Genomic DNA, 27230 nt, shown 5'->3' with positions numbered 1-27230 from the left:
GAATGGCCAGAGCCATGCAGGAGCACCCAACGACAGTCTACTGAAGTTTCCTCCAGAGGCCCTTACCATGCTCTGCAGCTGTATTGCCTCTGACACACACAGCAAGTGGTGTAAATTCCTCCTTCCTGCTTCTGTGATTCTTCCTGTATTTAACTCAGACTCCTAGAGAGGTCTATTCCCAAAATCTTCTTTTTTCTTTTCAGAAAGTGTGATTGTTACCACATTTTTATGTTAAATATAAACACAGTCCATTTTCCCAGCTTCTGATAGTTTTCTAGACCTACGTTTCCACATTACTCCATTTGTTCTGCAATATTCAAATTATTTATTTATATATTGTCAGAACAGCACCTGAGAGTTTTGTGCTATGGTTTTCATGAGGTATTAGTAAAGCACTTGAATGTTATTACCAATCTATGCGTTCCTTTTCTAGCTACCCATTCAGAAAGTCCGTTCTGCTGCTAGTGCCGCAGCACAGCTCCTCCTCTACAAGAGTCTTTTGCTGTCTGCTGCTGTGCTGTGCCCACGTAGAGCATCAGGCACAAGGAGGACCTTTGGGACAGACGCTTGCATGTGCAAATGGCCTGTTTTGACTGCTAAGAAATGGATAATAAAGCGGTGGTACTCTACAGTAGATAAAGCAATTAAGAATATTTATATAGTTAAAATAAGTAGTAATCGTTACATATTAAATATGTAGAAGGACAGAATATATCATTTTACAGAGAAATGTACTGCTCAAATATCTTAGAGTATTAAGTTCTGATAGCTTATTCTGTTCTGGTTTTTTTTTTTCAGTAGGTTTTCTAAAGGCTTAGTTTCCTTTCCAGCAATTTTCAAACATTTTTCATTGATTCATCTCCTCTAAAAGATCTTATAAAGCAGGATCTGATCCATGCATGTGAAGCAAACAAAACTTTCAAACATTTTAATTAATTAGCGATTTGTGTATCTGCCAGATTATGTCCTTGAAACATACTACAAATAGCCTTCTCTATTACTCTTTTATCACAACAACATGGACGGTGTGAGAAAAATGATTTGGCTGCAAGTTCTTCTCTCTGAACTCAGCTCCACTGAGAGAGGAAAGGAGCACTAAAATGTGAAGGCAACAGATCTTTCATTGATGGCAAGAACAAACCCCAAACACCCACGACTAGGTACTATTCTTGGACATAATTATGATGCCTGCTAGGTATAAAAGACATGAACATCATTTAAAACACAGTATTCATAGCTTTCCTCTGAATTCTGTTTAAGGTAAGAAAGCATTACTTGGATTTGCAAAGTTTAAAAATGCAGTTATTGCCATTTCTCTACTCTGCCCAGCAAAATAAATGTGGTGAAACACAACACGGCAAAAGGTAACAGGACAATGCTTTCATTGCTCATAGAAGATGCGGGACTGGACGTTCAAATCCCTTTGTGAACCTACAGAGCAGGCAGTGAAAAGGCAACAGGATAAGTTCCCTGACACCCTCTGAACCTGCTCAGAGGCAGCCAAAGGACCTTGGTTAGTTCACCCCAAGGCCAGGGAAACTCCAGCTTACCATCTAAGAGGGAAAACAAAGGCACAAATTATGGCCAAATGTGCTGTTCGCATTTGTGCTGAGACAGGGCTGAGCCACACGGGAAAATAGCAGCCAACATTACTATCTGCACTTCTAGCAGAGATGGGGAAACAGCCGGTCATTACAGCCCTGGACTGTGTTTGAACCAGGGATGGGAGATGAAAGGCTCTACATTACAATCCCCCAAAGGAATGTGCTTTCCATTTACGAAATGGCTGAGCACAAGGGCAGAAAGAATTTCTATCCATTTAAATGCCAGGAAACAGTAGATACATTTTGCTTTGAAAAACAAAGCAATAGCACAGGAAAGATCTCTGCCATTACTCTCTATCTCTGACTAACCGTGCTCCAGTTCTTTTCTCAGCCTTGGTCCATTCCTGTCACAACTTTGTGTTTCAGGCTCTCAGATACCTTTCTTCCAAATATCGTGAAGAACAGTTTAAATACTTCTATTAGTCATTTTGACTGATTCCAACGGAGAATTTCTTTGTAGAAAGGGGAATGAGGAAAACACCTTCCTTTGTTCAATGCCACAAGTATATTTCAGATGATCTTTGTATAAGCAGAGCTTAAGGAAGACAAAGGTCCTCGCTGCCAGCCTCACCTCCTGAACAAGATGCCACGTGAGGCCATGGTTGGTGGAGTATTCCAGTTTCACCTGGTTGTCCATATGAGGAGTAAACACCTGACCGCAGCCCATCACCAGGTTGAACTGTATCATATATGAAGCTCCGATCTGCATAGACTGGGTCTCCACGTAGCGCATGCTAGAAGCTAGCTTTGAATCTCCTGTAAAACTGAGAGATGTAAGGAAATAATCAGGATCCATCCCCAAAACAACTCAGGAGGGAACACTATGAATTGTTCTGGGTTAAATACAGTGATGCTTCTTTCTTTGTTCTGTGGATTGGCATGTGGGATCAGACCATGCAGAGAAGCATCTTCCCATTGGTATTTCTGCAAATTACCAGGAAGGCCTTGATGTATCCCAGAGTGTGAAACACTGAATTATTCTGTTATTTCTTACTATATGCGTTTTGTATTAAGGATCAAGTAAAGGATAACATGCAGAAAGACCAACATAAAGAAAGTTCATTCTCCAGGAGTGTCCATTGCCTGAGGTCATGTCAGAGTAACAGCTGTAATTTCATTCAAACACTGGACAGCTAAGTTACAGCACATTTAGTTTAAAATATTCTTATTACATAGTCTTTTCATTCCATTGATTTTTAAGTGATCCTTATGCAATGCATTCACGGACTTTTGACTGTGTTTCAGAATTAATATCGCTTATCCTCAGCTTCTTTTCTGCAGGATGTACTGATATAAGAGTTATATTATCCAGTGTATTGGAGAAGATAATTTTGTCAGTAGTAATGTCTGGAACACACTAAGCATCATATATGACACAAGGTACCCAGTTGCCACATACATGGTAACACAACATATAGTTTTAAGTTACAAGTTAATTTGAATTTAAATACAGGTTTTTCCTCTATGCACTATTCAAAAGGAAAAAAGAAAATCAAATGTAAGAGAGGTATAAGGAAGTAGTAATAACAACTTGAACATTGCATCGTGCACACTAGCCTTCGAAACAGAGTGTTTTTAAGAAAGTTCATGCAGAATGAAAATCCCCTCCCTCTCCTTAGTTTGAGATGTTTAATTAGTGTCTTCAGAAACACTGTAGTCCTTTCAGTGTCAACATTTTCTGTGGGAACAATTATGAAGAGAATTATCTAGTTCAAGGTTGCCATTATGGTCAAGTAAGTTACAGTTTATCATCTTAAACAAGATATCCTAAGCGTTCAGTAGTGTACAATAAAACATATTAGCTTCTACCCCTGTAAAATTCAAGGTCACAACAAAGTCAGTATAAGGACTAGGAATAAAAGTCAGCGTTACTTAACACTCTTTAAAATTAATTCACTGACCCACACTGTTTTCTATAGAGTCCTTTCCAGAGAGAGCAGTTAAGCCAAATGCCTCACAAGTTGAGATCCAGGCTCCTTTTACTCTCTGGCCTTGCTCTCTGTGACATCATTTCCTAAATGAAACTACCCAGGTTGCATCAATCAGCACCACGAACTGACTGTGGATGGACATTCCCTTCGCTGCTGGGACACTGTCATGGACAACTGGACCAGAAGGCAGTAAATTGGCTTGGAAAACTGTATCTCAGCTGTTTGCTCTTTCAGTCAGTGTTGTCAATACTTTTCTTCTCAATGGGAAGGATAATTTTAAGTTGAGCAGAGGATATAATGTACACTCATCAGGAGTCCAGCTGGCAACCTATGGTTTTGGCTTCATAGTTAGAACTGAATGTATCTCAGAAGAATTCTTTTGGATAATTCCTGGATTTGTTTTTCTTCCAAACTTTATTTTGTACTTTTCAAAATGACAAAACCCTGCAAATTTAAAAGTTAAAGCTCACTTAGTCTGACATAGGTTTAATTTCTACAATGCAGCTTGAAATTTCATAGCTCATGTGGGAAATCAAAATTTTACCAAAGGCCTCTTGGGAAATCTGTGCCAGTACAACCAGGCTCTTCAGGTATCAGTCAGCTATGTGCAGTGTAATCAGCTGAAAGTTACATGTAGCAATGCTTCGGAAAATGGTTTGGCATTACATACATAAACCTGAGCACAACTCATCACAGTTACCTAAAGCTCATCTGAACAGAATAAAGGAGTTGAAACTAAACAGTTTGATGAAGCATCTGCCCAGAAGCTGTCTTCCCCAAAGTGATGGAAGACAAGTGAAGGGCTGGTACTCAGCATAGGTGCAAAGAAATAAACGTTTAATTTTGTCTTTGTCTCCACAGAAATTCCCTCTATTCAATATTACTGTTGTAAAGCTAGAAAAAAATCTTAAACTCTAATAATTTTTACTGGTGGCATTCAGGTCATGATTAAAATACTTTAGGTTTAGTATTCATTTTCATTTAATAACTCAGCCACTGGATATTGTACACAATACAATATAGTAAGCATTGTTTTAAAGTCAAAACGGCTCTTTAAAATGGATATTAAAAAATGTGACAAAGGAAGCTAGTGATAAGATGAGGACAATCTGTGATGCTCCATAAGAAGCTCTTTTAAGGGGAGGAAATCACATTATGGGTTCACAAAGTCCTTTATCATCCACAAATTGCCTCCAGCTGAACAAGGGTAGCATTAAAGGTGAGGGCTCCACCTGACTTGCCACTTCTTTTCTCTCCAGCTCTCCTGTGTATGTGGTCAGGGGGATGCTCTTCTGCTGGAATACCAAATATTTATTTTGTTCTGGGAGTCATGCAGCTGAAATACATTTCTGGATTTTGTAAAAGACAGAGTAATGTCCCTGGCATTAAAATAATTAACTAAAAAATCTTCAGAAATGAGAATGCAGAGGCTACATTTTTGTATAAATATGTAGCTGTGAGTTGGTTTCCAGCGTGTATATAATTAGACCTGCAGAGGCACAGAAAGACAATACCCATAGGTGCCCTCAGAACAATCGCTCTCCCTCCAAGCACTGCCAACTAATTGGTACTTCTGGGAATGATATCACAGCCAATGTCAGCCAATCTGTGCTGCTCCAAACTGCTCTGGAATCCCCAGAGTTAACATGTCTTCAAGGCCGGTACTTTCAGGAATACTGAAAAGCCACACGGATGCAGCTGATTTTGTAAATCTGCATTGACCAAGAATATTGACGTGATGGCCAAATTCTCATGCCAACCCCAGCTTTGTTTCAATCAAAGGCAGGAGACGTTTATGTCTTTTTACATCACATCATACCTACTTTGCTAAATAATTCCTAAACGTATTAATGTATTTTAATTAAGTCGATTACCTGAAATAAACTTTCTGCATGTTACAGAGTACTAATTAATCTAAAAGACAAAACATTTTATAGACACAGGTAAATGGTCAAGCTGATGTAGGGCAAATGTATTACGTTGTTCCGTAAGGATAGTTCATTACGAGCCAAATTTACAGTCTTCCCCCAGGCTGCTCCAGGGACAGCTGGACACTTTATTGTCTGTTGCATTGAGTTAAATCACAATGTCATAATCTGACTGAATATAACGCTAGTTTATTTGTGACCTGATTAATATTTTTTTAAAAGTAATTGTTAGCATCCTTATCAATACTTAAATGCATTTCAGCAAGCGTCTGTGAATAGTCTGTAACACTCCAGAGGCATTTGGGTCAAAATCTTGCCTGCATATGGTCATTTTGGAGAAGTGATGAATTAATGTATGTCATTAAACATTTAATTTTAAAAGTGTTCCTGAGTCCTTTAGTATACTCGATACACTTGCTGTGATATAGTCTCAGAACCAATCTGAAACCAAATGTTGACATTTATAATCAAATAAAGTGACTGTTACAGATATTGCCGATTATACAACACCCAAAAATCACCTTTGCTCAAAACTTACGTATATCAACAAACCCATCTTTTCTAAGTGAAGACAAATATTGAAAAGAACAACCTTCCTCTTCAGCAAAAATAAAAATCTCCCTCCTCAGTTTTATGCAAGTTTAAGGATAAATATTTCAGATTTACAGATTCTGAGTCAGAAATGGAGGCCTAATAGACAAATAAAGGCAATTCAGTGAAAATGGTCCTGGGGATGACATGCTGTAAAATGATTTATAGCATATTTACCATAGTTCTACTAATGAAAAAGCAGTTGTCAGACTTTTCTCAAGAGGATGGTGTCAGTGCTGCTGCAAACTCTGCTCATAGAAAGTCATGAGTAAGAAAATTAGAACCAAATAGACTCACAGCTGGGAAAAGCCAACAATAATTAATTTAACTAGCAGCCATTTGCACAGACTTTGTGTAAGTTTAAAGATTTCCCTGGAGAGAAACAAGGTCAGTGAAGGATAGAGTTCATGTCTTCCAGTGATAATGAAAAATACTTACACATAAACAGTAAGGAAAGATTGCAAAGACTTTGATGCTTTACTTGATGCAAAGAATGTTCAACATTTCCACTATGACTGAGCACTACAAATCCTAGCTGATATATGGGATGGAGAATGTAGCCTAGTGTTTATTATTTTGATTCTGATTTAGAGTCACAGGAGGAAAACAGAGGAACCACTGCTATCTTAAATAACCTACCGCCCTCCCCATGATAAAGCAGTCTTACAAGAACGGAGGGAAAACAATGTCATTAAAGGGCTTTCATTCCAGCTCTTTGAAGAGGAAGATGCAAACAGTTTGAGCCCTAACATGTTGTTTCATTTTAATGAGCAGCCAGTACCTTCCTTGTCCTTATTAAAGTGGTTAATGGTGCTTCTACTGCCTCATTATCACCGCTAGAACACATTCGGTGTTGTTCCTACTGCTAAGCCAACTCCTTTTAGTTTGACAGATGATCAGAAAGTCAAATCAGATTGCTCAGAGATACTTGTTAATAAAATTCCAACAGTGTTTCTCTGAGTGTCCATGGGGACGCTAAAATTATTTATATTTTCTTGAGGTTTTCTATAATTACTGCTATTGTACTTTCTACAAATAAATATTTCTACACCAATTAAAGCCATACTGGATTCATATGTTGATCAGACTGTTCAGTTTTAATCAAAACATAGAGATTAAATTGAGCTTCCCTTGTATTAATTACAAATGTTACGCTTATGTACTCCAGAATTTAATTTTTGTGAAGCAGGTTAATGTTTTACTGAAACAGCTTATTTTTTACACAATCCTAACAGATTTTTCTGTTTCTTTTTCTTTGTTTTTCACTCCTTTTTCTTTTCTTGCCTTTTTTTTCCTTTGGGGCAGGTGATGTTTTCTTGCTTTTGTTTCTATATATACAGCACATTTTAGGCATAATTGCCATATGTCATAATGCTGATCACTTGCAAAATATTCAGCGCCTGTACTTGAGAGGCTATTTCATAACCTGTGTACCCATATTAGCCATGATTGTATTTTAAGTTAAAATTATTAAAAGTTTCTAAATTGTTTCTATTAAGTTATTCTTTAAATATTTTGTGCAGAGAGAATGCTACATTCAATGTTCCCATCGAACATAAATCTCTGTGCAATAGGGTGTAAAAACTTACTGCTAATGGCAATTAGATTAGCAACTGTATTTTTGTCCATAATATGAGGATGACACACAATTACTCTGAATATCTGCAAGAAAGACTAATTTGCAGAAAGCACTGGGTTCTTAGCAAGATGAATACACAAAGAAAACAAAAGTAGAACAGAAAAGAATATGAGTTTCTCACCAAAGAGTCCAGTCATGTCCACAGTAGGGCTGAACATTTCCCAGGTAGAATCCCAGAGACTGCGTGACTTCGACTAGGTTGGTGAAGTCCAGACTGATGCTATTGAAAAGCACAGAGGTCATGATGATTTCATCGATCGCCCACACATCTTCGCCTTGAGAAGAGTGATATGGTTGCCACCATCTGAACTGAATGCCAACCTGTCTTGCATCTTCAGGCAGCTCCACTGATATTATTCTAGAAAACAAAACAAAACTATTATTGCAAATCTCTCTGTAATAATTCCACGGGGATGTATTTTATGGTTATTTTTCCTTACTGACCCCAAAAATCATGGGATAAATGTGGCCCACAAATACCTTAGCATCTAATGATATAGCTTCTGCTAATGAAAGGGACAGGAATTCATCAGTTCTCTTGGTAGTCAATGTATTTATTGAACGACAGCCATCTGCTAAAGCCACAAAAGAGTTTCCACCAGTTTTGTAAATTTTGCTGCTACTGTGGAGTTCTCTGTAAATTTTAAAGTTGCTCTGCCTTGCAATAAGAAGCCTAAATACCTTCCATTTGAAACCCAGCTGTAGTTCAGGGGCTTAGAGTGGCAAAGGGATGAACAAGAATCTACAAATTCCAGCTCCACTTTCTCAGTCTCAGCAGATTTTATCCTGAAGACATGCATCTTCTTAACATCTGTACTTGTTTCTGCACAGCACTGATGTCGTGCCTATGCTGCTCTTGTCCTAGAAGAATCCACCCCTGTAAATTGCCACATTCAAGCAGAAAAGGTTCATGTTGTCACACAGTGTGATTATGTGTAGGCTCTTATGGCACACACTTTTCTTCTGTAGCTGCATAGAGATGCAACTGGAGGTGAGTCCCAGGCGCTTCTCCTGGTATGCAAGGTCACCTGATTTGTCATGGCAGCTATGTCAACAAACCTGTAATTGACAAACTGCAAAGAAAATTAAGAGTAATATCTAATTTCCAGGAGCAATTATCGTACACAACAGCAGGGAGCATGCATTAATTGCCACAGCAACAACACCTTCTTGAAAGCTCCATAAATCACCAGGAGCATGGTGCCCCACGCGACACATGGGAGCTGTGAAACAGACTGGCAACAGGGACAAATTTGTCTCCATTGGTGCATAATTACTTGCTGGCAAAAGGGTTTTCGATAAGCTCATCATGTAGCTGGTATTTTTCTTTCTCTCTTAGAGGAAATGTGGATAAAATTATAAAATGACAAATCAGGTGAACTGGAAACATCATTTTATACTTTACAACCATGTTTTTTCCAGATTTGATGCTTTCTAAGCTGCCTGTTATTGTAATGTTTCATTCTGTGTGTGTGAAACAGTCTTGTGCCTGCAGCGGTCTTAGTGTAAAACCACACTCTTAAAAATGACTTGCTAAGCTGTCCTTGTAAAGAGTAAATTTATAATACTGCTGTTTAATGTCACGTTGGTTTTGAAGAATACATTAATCCATTAGCAAGAAAAAAATCAAATGGCTTGGCTAAACAAGTGGGAAGCACTCAAAATCTCCTGTCTGGGATTTCTAGGAGCTGCTTATTGCTGGTTGTAGGCTGGAGAGAGCAGTGTCGAGGGAGAGAGAGAGGTGACGGCCGCCTTGTCCCTGTGATGAGGGACCCCCAGCACACATGCTGAAAGTATGGCGGATACATTCCTTTTGCTGCTCAAATAAACACGCTTGAATGACTTCATGCCCTTCTAAGAGAAAGACCAAGTCCCATTACTCTCTGGCATGTGAATAAACTACAAGGACCTTTTTCTACCTAGCACAGAAGCATAGAATCATAGAATTTTTCTACCTAGCATAGAATCATAGAATCATAGAATCATTAAGGTTGGAAAAGACCTCAAGGATCATCAAGTCCAACCCAACACCACCTAGCATTCCCTAATGAGCAGCAACTCTGACTTTTTGGGTCAATTTTTAAAGGCACAAATGGCACTAAATTGCTACTGATGAAGAAAGGTACCAATAGTTTTGTCTTTCATGGGTCAGCAGGGTGAACCTGAGGAAAGATAGGAGGAGCATTGCATCCAGAGTATGCCATGAAGCACTTGACACTTGTGTGAGCTAATGCCCGCTCATAATTCTGGGCATAGTCCTCTGCTGGAGGCTGTCTCTGATGCCTGCATCTTCCCTTTCACTCCTAACTCACATAACCTTGCCCATGTGGACACTAATTCTCACCGACAGTAGCTTACAGAAAATCCTAAATCATGACATACACCAGTGATACACCTAACACGCTAAAATATTTAACACATGTTAAAATAAATTTCTCATCGAGGGGATTAAGCAAACACAATTTAAAGACATTGGTGCAAACCACCGTATATGGCACATACGTCAGCGTGCAGAACCTGACTACCTCTCCAGGTATAACAGCTTCTGCTGCCTGGCTTTGATTTGTTGGAGATAGATGGAGAGGAAGTGGGATTCTTGCTAATGACTTTTCTGATGCAGAGAAGAAAAGTATTCCTACTAACATTACCAGCTACCATTAGATTTCTTAAAAACCAGCTAGGAGACCTTTGCTCTGATCTGATTCTCTCAAGCTATGCGCATACCTAATATTGAAAAGCCACCGCTGTTCTGCTCAGAAGAAAAATGCAGCTGTCAAATGTTAGCAGATTAAATGCACCTTTTCAGCAGAACATTAAATGTGTAATTATTTTTCGTATGACTGAAGATTAATTAGATTTCTGGATATAGATTGAGAGCCAAACTTTGCAGCTGTCCATCTATGTTACCAAAAATGCTGATATTTTCAGACAACATAATATGAAAAGGTGAAGCTTTCTTCATGTTCTTCATCATAATTATTGACAGCATTATCTTCAGGTTTGTACGTCTGTCATTCTTCTGTCTACTCAGAGTGGACCATATGTATCCAATGGCAAAACCTTTCTAAACTGTGTATGTTGTACTTAGCTTTTTGCCCTGTCAAAACAACTGAAATTGTGTTTCATACTTAATCTCAAAAAGCAAAAAAAGTATCTGGCATCAATATAATTTACTACACTTATATCTTAAAATCCATTAAAATCAGTCAGCAGAATGTGTATTTTCCTTTTTGTTATAAAAATTTCATAGTACTATATATTAAAAACCTTTAGGGAAATAGAATTCCTCCAGCTGTAATCTTGAATCTAAGAATCAGAAACAGGGCCATATAAAATATATATGTGACTATAATAAAGGACAGGAAAGGAAATTTCGAAGAAGGCTTATGAGTGTTCCTGTTCTTAGGATCTTTCATTTGGAAAAATTTGAAACTTCAGAAATTAATGTCCACATGCAGTATACTTCTACCAAATACAGTCATTCCTCTCAGATTTTTGAGTATTTCTTACAGCTCCCAGGAAATAATTCAACATTACAAGTTTTGTTTTTTTTTTTCCTTTAGAATATTCTTAATCACATTTTGTATATAGTAATTTTCTACTGAGTTATTAACAATATGAGGAAATCTATTAGTTATCTTTTTAAAATGTGCTGATCTAAGCTCAATAAATATAAATAATTAAAGTGATAAATAGCTAAGTGACTTGAAGACGTATCTACAGTCCCACCCCTGGGGCTGACTTGGGCCTTATCCTGGAACTGGGTGGAGAGGTAGAGAAGAGGACACAGGGCAATACTCAGTGCAAAGCCATCCTTGGGCAAGAATGGTCCAGCTGGGACAGGACCCGTGATGCCATCGTTGGCTCTGCCTCTTGTGTGCCCCTTTGCAGAGCATCTCCTTTCATTGGGGTTTATTGGCTCTGCTGCAGCACCCATGAAGGTCGTCAGTTCCAGGCTTGAGTGGGTTTGCACAGAGCCAGCCCAGGCTGTTCTGGGCTCACGGTACAGGTGTGCTGGTGGAGACTCCAGATTTTTATTAAAATAGGTGAATGGTCTCACAAATGTGACAGTAAATAATACCTTCTCCTTTAAATACATCAGACAATAGATACATTCTGCTCTAATCTGACACCAAACATAGGTGCTGTGAGATGAGATGAGCTCTTTATTTGGCTTCTTTGTGATTTGCACAACTCCCAGGCACAGTCACCAGCAGCAGGTCCTCCTGGGGCACCGTATCCAGCTCACAGGCACAAGGTCATGTAATCCCCTTCATAACGGGAGCAGGCACAATTTCCCTGCTGACCTGGGGAGACCCTCACAGTCAGATTTTGTCTCAGCTGTCCTGCACTGCCTGCAAACTCCTGATCCCAGAGGATGGTGTAGTGAAGGTATCTATGGCTTCAAAGCTACAAATAATTTATGTTAATTTTTCTTTACAAGTGGCTGCCTCCATGGGAAGGGACATGTCCCTATTTCCCACAAGTGCATTTCTACCCCTCATCCCACACTTCCTCGGCTTCTGTCACGTCACCTGAGACTCAGATGCCATTAAATCCATGCATTCATTTTTATAGAAGCAGTCAAAAATGGGAAGTGCCCAGAACAGCTGCAAAATCTTAAGGAAAAGTGGCAACTTTCAGTGTGCAGTAAAAGATCTTCACTCCACTCGCTCCTACACCATGTGGGCAGAGGTACTTACTCTCAGCATTGCAGTAACTACCACTCCCAGCATTAAATGTGAGTAGATAACACTCCTCATATTTATGCATATACCTTGGCTCGTGGTAGTTGAGATAAGAATAGTGTTCCAGTAGCTTCCAGGTAATCCCGTTGTCATAGGTGTAGTGCAGCAATACTCCCTCCCCGGGCTGGTCGGGTGCTTTGCAGGTACTCAGCACTGACTTGCTGCCCAGTCGTAATGTGAACTGCAGGAACCTGGATCAGAATTACACAAATATTTATAGGGTACCATTTGCATAGTGTTTGTTTGTTTGTTTTTTCCCTACCCAGGTTGTTTTCAGATCTTCTCAATCTAGACAAGTTTTGATAAATATCAGTTATGGGGCTTTGTACGTGCAATTTGTTTTTACTGTCAAGTAATGCAGTGTGGCACATATAGTCAAAAAACGCCAATCACTACAACATTTAATTATTTATTAGGCACTGAAGGGGAGGGAGAGATAGTGAATGGATCTAATCAGCTGCCACAAGCTGTCAAATAAACACAACCTTATAAATAATTAATTAGCATTTGGCTTTGACACTCAGTTTTGATATTAACATTTCATATTTTCCACCCGAGCTGTACAATAACTTCCCTCCAGTCTGTTTTGGGCTCTGTTGTTTACAAAGCAGGAAGAAAAAAAGCAAGGCTATGAAATCATCATTAAAATATGGAACTAGGATTTTTTAATAAAAACTTTTCCTTCTGCTAAAACAGTTAGCTTAATAGTACATGTGGTTGTAGCTGGAAGGGGAGGAGTTCCCCATTTCTTTGCCTCACACGGCGGCTCTCTCCCTCTCACCTGGACTGGGAGCTGTCGAGGAAGGAGGTGATAAGCTGGCGCCTCCCATCCTTGTTGAAGACCAGGGCCTTGCCACTGGCCAGGACCCCGCAGCCGAAGCTGACCTCAGCCCCCCGGATGGAGTAAAAATTGTGGTAGGAGGAGAGGCGGGAGCTGGCAAAGCTCTCTGAGATGAAAACGGGGAAGGTCTGTGATGCCATCTCACACGCTGGCCCTGAAAAGCCGGGGTCACACCTGTGGGTGAGGAAGATTGAACAGTGCAATTAATGACCCATCTCCTGTGGTTGGCTGGGAAACCAACACAGTGGCTGCAGTTCTTCATGAACTGAAGATGCCTACAAACTCCTTCTCAAATCTAAGGACCAAAAACCTCTTTAAACTTTATTTAGGTATTGCATAGCCAATAACTTTTTTCTAGCTAGTACTTACCGTTCCAATTAAAAAAAAATAATGTTACTAAACACTCATCTACACCTAACACACAACAGAGAAATATTTTTATTTATTTCTGGAACAAAAATACTGCCGACATAATTTACAGTTGTTCATATGTAAAATGATTAATGTGCTTTGATCTGTGGCATGTCAGATGTGATTACAAGAAATTGAGTAACACAACAGAATGCCCCCTGGGTCACAGTCTTGTTAATACCTAAAAATAGTTACACCAATATTTTGACTGTGCTTACTGATATTGAGTAAGTACCTTTACTTTTTAAGCTGGAACACTTCTAACAAGCCAAACTTTCAGAAAAGGTGGAGTGCTGACCTTTTGTCCTTGCGGTCTGTTAGGCTATGGGGTATTAGAACTACGAAAATTGTGATTCTTTCCCAAAATCTAATATAAAAGTGATACAGTCCCAAATCTCCTTTAAAACCAGTATAAAACATGCATCACTGACATTTCAGCATGTTCTATAGCACATTTTAAGGTGAACTGGAAGATAGACTCTCTCCCTAAAGAAAATTACAGAAAAAAAAATTAAATATGCTGCTGTTTAGAAAGATTGATCTTTAGCTCTCCAGTGAGCTTTATGCATTTTGGGGAGCTATGCTAGTTTTAAATTTAGTCATCTCAAAAAGCAAGGCCTGAAATGAAAATCACTTCAACTTTCAGATCATCAAGTGAACTATCCGACAGAAATTGAATACAGTACTGAATTATAATACTTACTTGCAGCCATTTCTAGTACACTGTCCTCGCCCTGAGCAGAATTTGAGGCAAGATGGACCAATATAAACTGCAGAGAAAATATATCAGATAAATGAAGGGTTATCTTATGTGATAAACAATATAATGAATACAGTTACTGTATTAATCTTAATCCCACTAGCTGGAAGAGGTCTACAAAAGGACAAAATGCATTTGATTGTGTCCTTCTGTAGAACTGAGTAACAGAATTTTGCTCTATGTCAAGGATAGACAGGGATAATTTATTATTTAGTGAGTAATGTCTATGTGTGGCTTGAGACACTAGTGATGTTTTAATTAATGTACCTGATTTTTCTGATACTGTGAACAAGATCAGATGATTTGCTATTCACTGACTATTTTCTTGCCCTCCCTTCATCTTGTTTCAGAGCTGTCATCCAATATATATATTAGTACATTCTAATAGCAGTCTTGTAGATTTTTAAAATGTATCACTGCTTCTCTCACTAAATCTTAACTTCACTGGATTTACTGGAATTAGAATCTGCCCCAATGTATCTTCAGTAACTATTAAATATCATACACTTTCGCTGATCCATTCAAATGGAATGGAACTCTAAATCATATACACTCAAAAATACTCCAGACTTGTTTTACTTCTTCCTCCAATGACTCCTAATCAACAGTGTTGATATTTTGTGAAAAATGTGAAGGATGGAAAGGTGAGCAAATCTCAGTATAATCAACATCTCATTGCACTACTATAAAGAAAAGGATTAATCTGGGTATAGACTAAATACATTAATCCGAGCGTAGCCCAAAGTGATAACTTGTGGGCAATGTTCTTTCAATACAATATGATAAATAGGACTTAATGATGAACAATGTCATTTTTCTGTTGAAGAATGCCTATTAGTTGGACTTATCCACTTGCACAGTGACTTTTGGAATGTCATCAAAATAGCCAACAATTTTAAATCATCTATAAGAAGCAGTGCTTACTCCCTCTCTTAGTTTTATGATGTTGCCCATCACAGCAGTGCGTCTGTTCTCCCTGGCAGACACACTCTAAATCCCTCTTAGCTACACCCTTTAACTAACTCCCCATCAGACTTCATGTGATTTTGAGATTTTCTCACTTTTCAGGGTGCAAAAATTCTGTTCTGTCTGTTTGATTTGTCTCTTTCAAGGTCTTTTTGAGGGGGTGGTAAAAGTAGAAGGGTTAAAGAAGTAATGATGTCATTCGAAATGAAAAAACTTTATGAAAATTGGCAGTTTTCCAGTGTTTCTAAAAGATGGCCAGCTTCCAGATTTCATTTAAAACTTAATTCATGTAAGAAACAGTTGTGAAGCTAAAAGTCAGAGTGCTGAACCCTTGAAAATCTTCCTTTCTTCAAGAATGAGTGGCTTGCCAATATTTGTAAGTCTTTCCCTGCAATTGCAAAGCTTCAGTTGCACTAGTATCTAACAAAGGAGGCATGATAAAACTCCTAAACATGCTCATCTTTAAGACTTGATTCCCATGTCATGGTTCTACACCTCAAACAAATTTCAGAGCAGGCCATTTTTAGGCAGATGGTTAGTAAAATTGCTTTTGAGATGGTACAGAGTGGAGCATGCAGCATCCTTTGATGGAATTGTATTTAGTTCTACAAGCAAAGGTAGTGCAGATATCTGAATTGTCCATTAATTTCCAAAATCTCGTTTTGTTCTGTCATAAAGAATTTGGATCCTTGCATTGATTTTATCTTGCTCTTATTTCTGTGAACTTCTGTGAGCATCTCCAACACTTATAGCCTGCATTGTGTTAGGTAGCATCTCATCTTTGTAGATACTCACAGAAGTCTGATATACCTAAATTTTCATTTAATTTTACTTTCTTTTTGATGTAAATCATCATCTCTAAAGACAAGCATGAATACTTTGTCCAAAATATCAAGATGATGCTACTTCCTATTAATGTGATTAAGAGAACAATTTTCATTACCCTTTGTGAAACACTTTTGTTTGTTGCATTACATTATCAAGACAGGTTCAAGAACTGAATTTTCAAAAATAGGCGGTAATCTGTTTTAAGAATTTTGCAAAATGTAACTACTTACCATTCCTGGACTCCATATCAAACCTTACTAGGAATCACTACAAAATTTTGCAGACTATTGTACATTGCTGTAGATCTTTAAATTACATACTTCACAAATCTAAAAACCAAATTCTAGATGTAGTTTACTTAGTCCCAAAACATCTAGGGCTAATGAGCAAAGCTAAAAAATTTGCACCTTCTCATAGCTAGTCCTTTCAATCGTATTTATTTCTGCATTTCATACCATGTATCTATTTTATCCTGTGTTCCGAAATATTTTTTTCTGTGCTTTAAAATGTTTCCTTTCAAGACTGGCCCCAGTTATCCTCTGCACTAAGTTTGATAACTATATGAGTCAATATAAGCTCCTCATAGTTTTTCACATCGGTTTAAAAACAGGTAGGTGAAAAATATTTTCCTGAAAGAAGAATAGTTCTCTGAAACAGATGGTACTTTCCCCCTGAAGATATTGTAAACAATGTACGAGTTATGTCAGTGTTTGGTAGCAGCATTGCTTATGAGGGTCTTCTATGTCCAGAAGGAAAAATATGTCCCAGATGCTGTAACTGTTGCTTAGGCTGGTGCAGTACATGTCTTTAGTGTAGTGCCGTGTAGTACCTATTTATGTCATTAGGATGAAGCAGTCAGAGGAAATGTTATATTAAGCCCTTGCCACCAATATATTTTCCTGGAAAGCATTCAATTAAAAGAGGGTAATCTACTAGGCTATTTTCTTTTCAAATGACAGAATTCCCCTCCAGCTTCAAAATGCACCTGTTACCAAGTGCAGATATGAAGAAAAGGAATTTGAAAATCCTTCAACCTGTGATTCTGGAAAACACATTTACTTGGAGCAGCATATAAAAATTTACTCTTCAGATGTGTTGTCACTGTGGATAGGAATACTAACTATTATCGATTGCCCACATATTTCCAAGGATTGGTCCTGTTTGCCTCCATCGAATCCTGGTGTCACTTGTTAAGGCCGCATTGGGAAGGGGAATGATTATTCGATTCCACCTGAAATACATATAACACAAATACTAACATTTTACACTGGGAGGTATTAAGCAACTGTGCAATGTATTTTACAGAGAAGTTTAATTACACTGGAAGCTTTGTGAGAATTTTCAATTCTAAAATCTGCTCAAACGAAGCAGAGAAGTTACTGCAGCTTTAGAAAATACAAATGAAAAAAAGCGAACATGCCCCATGATATTTTCATACAACGTATGAATGTTAATTATTACATTATATAACACTGACATTTTCCCCCCTGTATGAATGGACGAAGTCAGCAAAGATCTAAACCTGCTTCACTATAGCAACTTCCATCACAGTGAATATCGCTAAATTGCATTCTGAATTAAACTTTTCATTACAGCTGAGCTCTGCTTGGTGGAAACCCTTGGGGGTAAGAAGAGGGGCACAGATGATTTGACCTGCTGCAGTCTGAGCCATCATTTTCATGTCATCCACAGTGGCTGCACTTCCTACACACACCAGGGGTAATGGTCCCTATGAAAATGGTACAGAAATGGGGGTCATCAGATCATAGCAATGCTTCAACTACACTGTTCTCATGGTCATACCTGCTGCTCTGAAGTGTCTCTGGAAGTTGGGATACAGAGTTGTAGGATTTAGGCTATGCAACAAGGTGTCAGAGTTAATTTTATGGTCAGAACGGTACCCAAGAGACTTAATAAAGAGAAGGTTTGATATAAGAAAGTGACAGTAACAACCACCTCCATCTGCAGAAGTGCAGAGGATGTGCTTCACTGTAACCCAATACTGGGATTCCAAGCGAGTAAAGGTGTCTGAGGATGTAAATATGGGTTTGACTGATGGTTCCTCTGACAAAGAAGAAACTTCTGTGGCTTTGACAAGGTATAACTTTCCTTCTGATTACCAGCATACTGTCCACAGGGTTTTTTAGTAATTTATCTTTAGCATCAGAAAAAGAATATTATACCACAGAAGCAACCCCATATATTTCAGATATCATTACTGGGCAGCCAGGGAGACCAGAACACTCCTTTCTTGCTGTCCTCAGCTAGTCAAAAATGAAAGATGACATATAGTGTTGTGTGCTTTGCTGCTTTCTTCTGTCACCTATAATTCACTTCTCTAATGTTGCATCTCAGTTAGCTTTGCAGAGAACTCTCTTACCCGCTGTAATTTTCAGAGGCATAGACGGTGCTGTGGGGAAGGTGAGGCCCAGCACATATCTCAGGCAAACACTCAGTGTGGAGCAGGGACCAAGAGCGACCATGGTTGGTTGAAAACTCTAAGCTGACGCTAATAACACAGTGAAGGAAAGAAAAGAGAAAGACACTGTGAGCCTACCTGGTGTAGATATGAATGTAGAAGTACCAATACTGAGAAACCGCCAAATCTACTATTCCTAATAACTAATGCTGAAATGTGAAATCATTTTAAGCAGACTTTGAATACAAAAAATTCTGGAAATACAAACATCAAACAAACCTGAGTTTTTAAAAACCAAAAGGGGGTAGCCTATAGACTGAGGATTGTCTAAATACCTAGTCCTTGTTTGGCCATCATGCTTCTGCTGTTAAATGAGCTGATGTTACTCTTATATCTCAGAAATGGCTTCAAAAACAATGAGGAGAAAACTTGGATTAATCACAGCTAGACAGCATCTTGTGAGCACAGGACTTTTATAACTGCAAGCTGATAACCATTATATCTCCAGAAGGTGGTAAAAGACCACTAGTTACTCATGCCCTGGCTGGCTCTTCTCTTTCATTGAACTCCTCAGTCATCTACCTCCTCCATCCATCATGCCCAAATGGAGATCAGACAAGCACCATGGAAGGCTGGAAATGGCCAGCCCCCATGGAGGACTGCAGAGGGCAGAGGGGACCTGGGGAAGGGCACGCTTCAGGGAGCCCCTGTGGCACGCAGAGCCCTCTGGAGCTGTGGCAGCCTTGGCGCTGCCCAGCAATAGCTGCCTTTGGAGGCTTCCTCCCACTCACAGAGCCTGGAGCACTCAGTAGTGAATTTTTGTGATTTTTTGTGAATTTTGTGACATAATTGTATGCGAAAACTCCAGTTTTGCTTAGAAAAAGGCTGCTGTTTTCTGATTTCTTAGACTAGCAGTAAGCTAAACCATCCATGTGCAGACAGTGACATTAGAGAACTGGAAACTCTATGAGACCATCCACTGAGCTTATGACAAGAAGTTATTAAACCCATTCTCCCAAAAGGTCATTGACAAGTTCAGTTTTCAAAAAGTTATTCCTAGAATTTTTTCCTTCCCTGTTTCGCTGCATATTTAAAAAAAACCACTGTTTACAGTCTGGGAGTGTAAGGAAATCCTTCGTCTTTTTACATTCTAAGGATCTTGAAAAAGCAATATAGAAAGTGCTAGATTTATTAAGGATTTATTATTTTACTGAAATACTCTTGTAATTTCTTCCATATAATTACCTTGCAATATTCTGTTTTACTTTAAGTAATGCCAGTGGAACATTATAAAAGTCATAATTCATCACCTCAGCAGTAAATTATTGGATTATAGCTTTTCCTTCTCATTATAATTTGCTGACAATCTTACTTTATTTAAATGTACCATCACTGTGGCATTGTAAGTGTGTATTAAAAGAGTTCATTGAGGTTTTTGACTAATTTGTTTCAGATTTAACTGTACTGATACCTTGGAGGGTCATATTTACTAAGTATATTCAGTGCAAGTCTCTCACATTTGCAGTAATGAAAGCATTATGAATAATGCTGTAGACCACGAGATGGGAAATGCTGCTGTATTTGGGGGACAATTGGGGCCTAGTGCTTCTTTTGTTATGAAGAAGCTCACTTCTGCTTCAGAAATAGTTCACATGAAGGAAGAATATTAATATTTCAAAATATATACTAATCCCCATCAGATAACAGAATGAGACAGAGACTTTATACACACACACACACACATATATATGTATCTATACATACACACATGTTTACAGGCCAGGAGTGTTTACAAGCAAATTTTTCACTTCCCATGTAGAAAAATGTTTCTGCCTTCCCTTCCTATCAAAAATAAGTGCAATTTTTGCTGCCCCTTGAACTCTGCTGCCCTGCATGGCTGCTAGCACTGTCAGTGCTAGTGCAGCTCTTTCCAGTTGGTAGTAGATGCCATGGGACATGGATGTGAAAGCTTTTACAGTCTCCTACTTTAAACTCACCACCCTGGAAAAATATAAAGTAACTTAATCTTCATAAAATATCAGGATAAACAGTACATAAGGAAAGAGGGACAGTGGACAATTTGGTTTTGGGTTCCCTACTTGAAGAAGGATGTTGAGAAACCGGAGAGGTGGAGCAGAGGATGCCCAAGATGTCCGTGGCCTCGAGCACTGAGCCAGGAGGGGCTGGGGAGCCCGTGTGCCCAGCCTGGTGAGGAGGGGTGAGCCAGAACAGCCTGCGATGGTGTACAGGGCACTCACAAAGGAGGCAGAGCCAAATTCTCCTCGGTACTGGCAGGCACAGTAGAAAGGGCAATGGCCATAAAGACATGCTTCAGAGTTTTGGACTGGGCATTAGCAAACACTTTCTCACTGGAGCAGGTCACCCAGAGAGGTAGCACAATGTCCATCCACAGACCTTTTCATGTCATGGATAGGCAAAGCTATGGCTGACCTGACATCTGCTGGTAACGATCCCACCTGCAGCAGCAGGTTTCACTAGATGACCTGTGAAGGTCCCTTCCAACCAACATTTCTAATATTCTACAAAATATGGAGCAGCAAATGACTCCCTTCTTTCCCTTTGCATCCCCCTTAACTCCATGGGAAAAATAATGTTGAATGTCCCCATGAAATGAGTCCAGCAAAAGAGTTCAGTGGTCAGTGTACAGGCAATGAGGTCCTCATACTGATGGTTGTCAAGATGCAGGCCATTTATCAAGAGTCTTGCAAGAATTAGATATGCTTGTGGCATCAGCAGTCTCTGGGAGGCCAGCAGGGCAGGTTTCTGCCTCTGCCTTTAATACCTTCCTCCTTACACAATACTAAGAAGTAAATCTCATATCCATTAGAAATTGGAGCAAGTAGCTCTGAAATCATAAGCCTATTTAGAATAATGGATTAAGAAAAGCAAGTTTTGACCTGGAGACTATTTAATAGACTCCTTGTTACATGTGAGAGATATAAATCTGGACCTGTGGAGATCAGGAGAAACATTTGCTTTTGAGCAGCTTATATTTGTCATTATAAATTGGCTTGTTCTTTCTGAGAAAAAAAAACCCCAAATACTCATCTAGATTCTATAAACCAAAATGTTCTAGAAAGCTGATAATCGAAAGAGAAATCTTGTGTGTTGTACCTGTTACCAGGTTGATAAGTTCCACAACCCAAATTGATGGAAAACTGGATCATGTGAGTCACCGTGGAAGGGAGGACTGGAAGCACATGGAAGTAATCCACAGCCCAGACATTCCTGTTGTGGCCTTGGTGACTCTTTTGCTTCAGGCAAAACTTGGTTGACAGAGTCTGCAGGTCCGGACTAATGACAACAGAAACCAAAGATGGAACCTTTAAAAGAAATTAAATCAGGGTTAAATAAAACAAGCAATATTTAAAAAAAAGGTCACAAGGTACTATTTAAAATAGAAAAGCAACTTCACATGTGCTGAACCAAATGTGCTTTTCTCCCTCCTTTCTTCATTTCTGTTAAGTTTTTTAAGCTACCTTCTTCCACAGAAGATCCCAAATAAAAACAATTTATATTATGTGCATAGGTATTAACACTCTGGATACCAGTGCTGCTTATCACCTTAGTGGGATCAGTTTGTTTGGTTGCAAAGATGCTATGGAGAAGAGTGCACCTTCTGTATTCTGAAAAATGCTGGTTTATTTTGTTAGTGCTTCGCTGGCAATGGAAGGCGCTACTTGTCCTGCAGCCTTTCAGCTCACAGAAGCAGACAGAGGGTAATGGCATGTCTAGTCTGAATATGTGAGAATGGAGTAACAGCAGGAGTTCACAGGCCTAGGTAGGGAGGATGTTATGTCGTGGAAATAAATGAAAGCACTGCTTTACAAAGCTTAGCCTTTGTCCTCAAGCAACGTAATTAGACCTTCATTATGTCAAAAGAGGATGTCAGGTTTAAAACTGCTTGTTTTAAAAAAAACTCCACAATGAATTTAGTGTAATTTCAGATCCTATCTCTCCCTGAGTTCCCCAATTAATTTTTTATTATTTCACAATTACAGCTTCCTTAGTTTTAAAAAAGTTCTGCCCTGTCTTTCACACAGAAGCAGGGGAGGAGGGAAGCCACGCACAATGAAACAATGCAAGTGACTCAACCAAACTCAGGCCAAACCCTACTGTAAACATTTGCTCTCTGAACACTAGATTTACAGTGAAAATGTGCACAGACCTGTGCTTAAAATCCGTTGCATCTTTACCACCGAATTTCCTACATTCTGTACAGGCATACTGCATTTCAGTCTCTAGCGTATCCACGTGTATATGCATTACATATCAGTTTTTGTTATCTTTTTTACAGCAGCACACTTAAGGACACCTCAGGGCTGGGTCACTCAGGGTAGATGTGTTTCCTTGCCCTAGGCAGGAAGGATCCTGACAGCATGCTCGGGGTCCTTATTGTCCTGCCTGAGGGTGGTGGACGCGGTTGGAAGGAGGCTGGACTGTCGGCACACTGCCAGCAGCACATCCTATGGCTGAATTTATGCCCACATCACTGCAGACCCTCTAAGAGGGCACACAACTGTATTTAAAATGGAAATAAAAAGTGTAAAATGTGAAATTTCCTGCACCAGGATCAGGAAAGACATCCAAGCACTTCCCAGTCACTCTCCTCCCAGCCACTGGTCTCACCATGATTGACCCTCTCAGGATGTAGCTCCTGAGTATCAAACCCTGGCTAGCAGGAGCTTGACTGGAGACAGGAGTAATTATTTGTGAGGAGGTGTTATCACCAAGGTTTTCAGCAGTTGGCTGAAACTCTGCCCATTGCCCATTCGCCTGTTATCCTTGCACTAGCCAATGCTGCAGTCCTGGTGTGGAGTAATCAGCAGTAACTGCAGAGTTGTGTCACAAAGGTACCCTGTCGTTGTGGGATCTGCACGTGATTTATGTTCTTGGGAAGATATGTGTGTCCCTATGGAATGCAACAACAGTTGTGATGGCTTAAAAATAGATCGATCTATCCATCCCATCCACGTACTTTGTTTAAGGTGATTTACCTTGTAAGCAGCATAGGTCAGGGTGTCAAGAGGTATGTGTTCTCTCCGGCCTTCAATCTTGGCATAAAGTATGACATCATTTTTGTGGGATTCTCCAGAATCACAAGTTCCCCCTGGACAGCACACATTTGAGGGGGGAAAAAATTAATTGAAGCCCTTGTTATTGGGAAGTGGAATCATATCACGCAGCTATAATTACAAAAATAATTACAACCAGATGCTATTGAACTTAGGCTATGAAACAAAAGACCACCAGCCCTAGGGATACAATGTGTAAGAACTATTTGATCAGATATACCATACCAGAGATCAAGCAGGTTGAATTATGAAAACTTCAAGTAACTTTCTTAATCAGCTTATCAAAACAATTTTAACAGAAAGTGCTGTGCCCAAAGGAATACTTCTATCTGTCTGCTTTAAATGCTGCCTACATAGAAATGCTCTGCTTTTTTTTTGAGTTCTCATCAGTAGGCTGTTATTTAATACTCACAGTCCACGCAGCCACACACATCATATGTGAGGACATCTTAAACACTTCTCAGCTGATAATTTGGCAGCTGAGAATTTGCTCTCAGTATGAAATAAGGAAAACTGCTGTGAAACTTTTTTGTTGTGCTGCTTCTTCTCCTAGTATGGATGGAGTCTATTCTATCACACAAAACATGTGTGACATGGTTGCCTCACTGGAATGGGGCAACACTTGAAATATCTTCGTACTGGTAGAACTCAAAACACTTCTCCGAAACAGAAGACATATTGTCAAATTTGAGCGTTAAACTCTGCATTATAGTTATGAGAAGGACATCATCACACTAGTTTGTCATGCTGTAAAAAAGTTTTTAAAAGAAAGTATTTGTAATTGAAACAGGAAACTTCATTTCCCTGTACCCTATGGGTATTGCACCTAGAAAAAAACAGGATGAGGAAGCCTCTTTGAAAAGTCTGTAAAGTAGAAAGTTGCACATATGAAACACTTTCTCTGCTATTTTCACTGCAGCTGGCCAGTTCTTGTAATAGAATAGGCAAAGCAGTCCAGAGAGCTAGATAAGATGTGCATGTTTGATGTGCATTATACTGTAATGGGGAACATCCATGTGTCCTTTCAAATCCTCTGCTTGTCTGAATGTTTAAATTACTATTCATTTACTTTACAAGTACGTACACAATATATTTTTCAAGTGATATCCCACTATCCTCTGTGCCTGCATGTGCTGACAACTTCTCCCCTAAGTTCAGAAGGTTGAGAAAATTTCTTTCCTGTTTCTCTTGCAGGTGTTGTAATGCTTGGAAGAACTGGGAAAAAGCATCCTCTTTTTCCTGTGCTTTATTGGTAATTCATGTAATGCAGAGGAGATGTGTGACAATTAGGACAACAACATGAGGTCTTCCACTCATTAAATAAAGGGTGTTTTTTCTTGTTGATTCAGAAGGTTGCTTGTGGAGGTCATGAGTTTAGTCTCTGCTTCCTCCTTTTTTATTCTATTATTCTCTACTTTTAAGCAAAACCCCTCACCTCCTCTACACTTGGTGTTGAGAGAATAACCTCATGCAATTTCCTTTATGCGCAAAATAAAAGTTCTGGAAAAATACTGTGAGATACTGAATGATAACCACCATGTTTGTAGGGATTTTGGTCTGTTGCAACACCGGACCAATGCAGTTGTACTGACAACAGTGGGGAGAGGAAGTGACAGGGCAGGTTTATTCTTGGCTGCTTTCTTAGCCCTGGTAAATCACTGAGGTTGCACTTTGTCCCAGCAGGGAAGGTCCACAGATGATGCTAACACCACACCAGTGCTTTTCACTAGGGATGCCACATGTAGGCCATACCTCCTCCAAGACTGCAGCACACTATAGCATACTCTGTGTGAATCCCACCCTGGGCCAATACCTAGCAGAGGAAAATATTTATGAATACAGAAAAAGCTTTTGACCAGAAACTATTCCATGGGTTCAACCAGGTAAGGCTGTCCCACCCCTGTGCTACTCCTATCTCATCCTCAGGTGCACCTCTGTTTTTTCATGGATTAACATCAGGGTTACATGGACGTGACTGTGGGGGGATATGACAGGTACCTATAAATCATCTATGTGTGATAAGGATGACAAAAATAGGACTATCTCTTCTGATAATGGAGTAAGGGGCACCAAGTGAAATTAGAAGATACAAGACAAGATGTTTCTTCCCAAGCAGAATTGTTAAACTATGAAGCTGTGACAGGATCTTATGGGCACACCAGGCAGGTTCAGGTGATTAAACACTAGTATCAAGGATAATTTTAGACACCATGGAGGGACCTGCCTCACCTACCTGCTGCTACAGCAGGCTATAACTCTCCCCCAGGTCCTGGTTATATCTGCCAGCCTTGTGTTGATGTCTCAGATATCCTTGAACACCTCAAGTGGCAACAACAACCTGTGCTTTTGTAACAAATCCTGCCTGTGGACTGAACAAGAGCCAACTCACACCTACGTGTGCACCAAGTGCTTAAGCTTCCTTTGTATCAATGGACACCCAACCCCTGCAGTCAGGGGAGTCCAGGGAGCTGCTCAGCTGGTCCAGCACAGCTGTCTCATGGTGAGCTGAATGGGTTTGTCCAGCAACAGTACTGATCACATCTCCTCTAACCACAAAGGAAGTTTAGACACCAGCCTTACAGGGACACACCTTCATGTAACTTCTATATTAAACTGGTTTAACCTGGAGCTACTGGTTTATATCAGCCGAAAAAATGTCTGGATAAATCCATGGAAGAAAAGCCCACCAAGGGCTACTAAGCCCCAACTGCCCTGTCTGGTTCATAAAGGTTTTAATCTACAAGTCCATGTCATCTGGGAGAATTGTTTTTTTGAGGGCTGTTTATGTGCCCACCATGTTTTTATACCTGTGTGGGCATCAAGAAGGGTGAACTCTCATCTGACTGAGAGTGGTCAGTTTTACATCCTCATGGACATCACAGTCCCGAATCAGAGCTATCTGCTCTGGAGGAGTATTTGAAATAGTTCTATGCACACTGCACAATTTAAATCTCACATGCTTCACATATTGTATTACATTAGGAATATATACTCACCCATACTGAAATAAAATCTCAAGTTCCCATAACCTGTAGTGTCCATGTATGGAGTGCATATTTTTCTTTCTCCATCTCTGAGAAATACCATAGATGAGCCAGATTCCAGTGTTCCACATTCAGTACCAATGACGGCTCCAAATATGTCCCACCTGGAGAGGTCAACAGTGGGTGGAGAATGTACAGAGGCAAGTTACGAGTAAACTCATACAAAACGTGTTCTAGGAGTTCATTTGTACATACAAAAGTAGCTGCTGCTCCTCTTACAGAGGACAACAAAATGCAGTTTTTCAAATATGATTCCTATGATATTTCTTACATGTTCAATACTAGTTTTTAAATACAAATAACTCATAAAACAAAGTAAATGCAAATATTTTAAACAAAGAAATTGGTGGGAAAGCATGAATTACTAAAAAAATGAGGGTTTTAATGACTACTATTATAAAACATTTAGTAGTGTATCATTCTA

The 27230-nt window shown here is 39.4% G+C and overlaps 1 protein-coding gene across 1 annotated transcript in view; it reads right to left on the bottom strand.

Annotated features, from left to right (window-relative positions):
* The window catches only part of RELN (reelin), a gene marked incomplete at both ends in the record, with an annotated part of 84157 nt that extends 57247 nt beyond the window's left edge, over positions 1-26910 (bottom strand). The window contains 10 exons of the mRNA XM_010079002.1: positions 2176-2368; positions 7815-8051; positions 12471-12632; positions 13223-13456; positions 14397-14463; positions 17369-17478; positions 18628-18756; positions 21802-22010; positions 23685-23797; positions 26759-26910. Of these exons, the coding sequence (XP_010077304.1) occupies positions 2176-2368; positions 7815-8051; positions 12471-12632; positions 13223-13456; positions 14397-14463; positions 17369-17478; positions 18628-18756; positions 21802-22010; positions 23685-23797; positions 26759-26910 (1606 nt within the window). The remainder of the gene's footprint in view (positions 1-2175; positions 2369-7814; positions 8052-12470; positions 12633-13222; positions 13457-14396; positions 14464-17368; positions 17479-18627; positions 18757-21801; positions 22011-23684; positions 23798-26758) is intronic.
* Positions 26911-27230: the final 320 nt, after the last annotated feature.

The sequence above is a fragment of the Pterocles gutturalis genome, unplaced genomic scaffold, assembly GCF_000699245.1.
Source record: "Pterocles gutturalis isolate BGI_N339 unplaced genomic scaffold, ASM69924v1 scaffold27023, whole genome shotgun sequence".
NCBI classification, from domain to species: Eukaryota; Metazoa; Chordata; class Aves; order Pterocliformes; family Pteroclidae; genus Pterocles; species Pterocles gutturalis.
The sequence above is the reverse complement of the archived record's forward strand: the minus strand, read 5'-3'. Positions and strand labels throughout refer to the sequence as shown.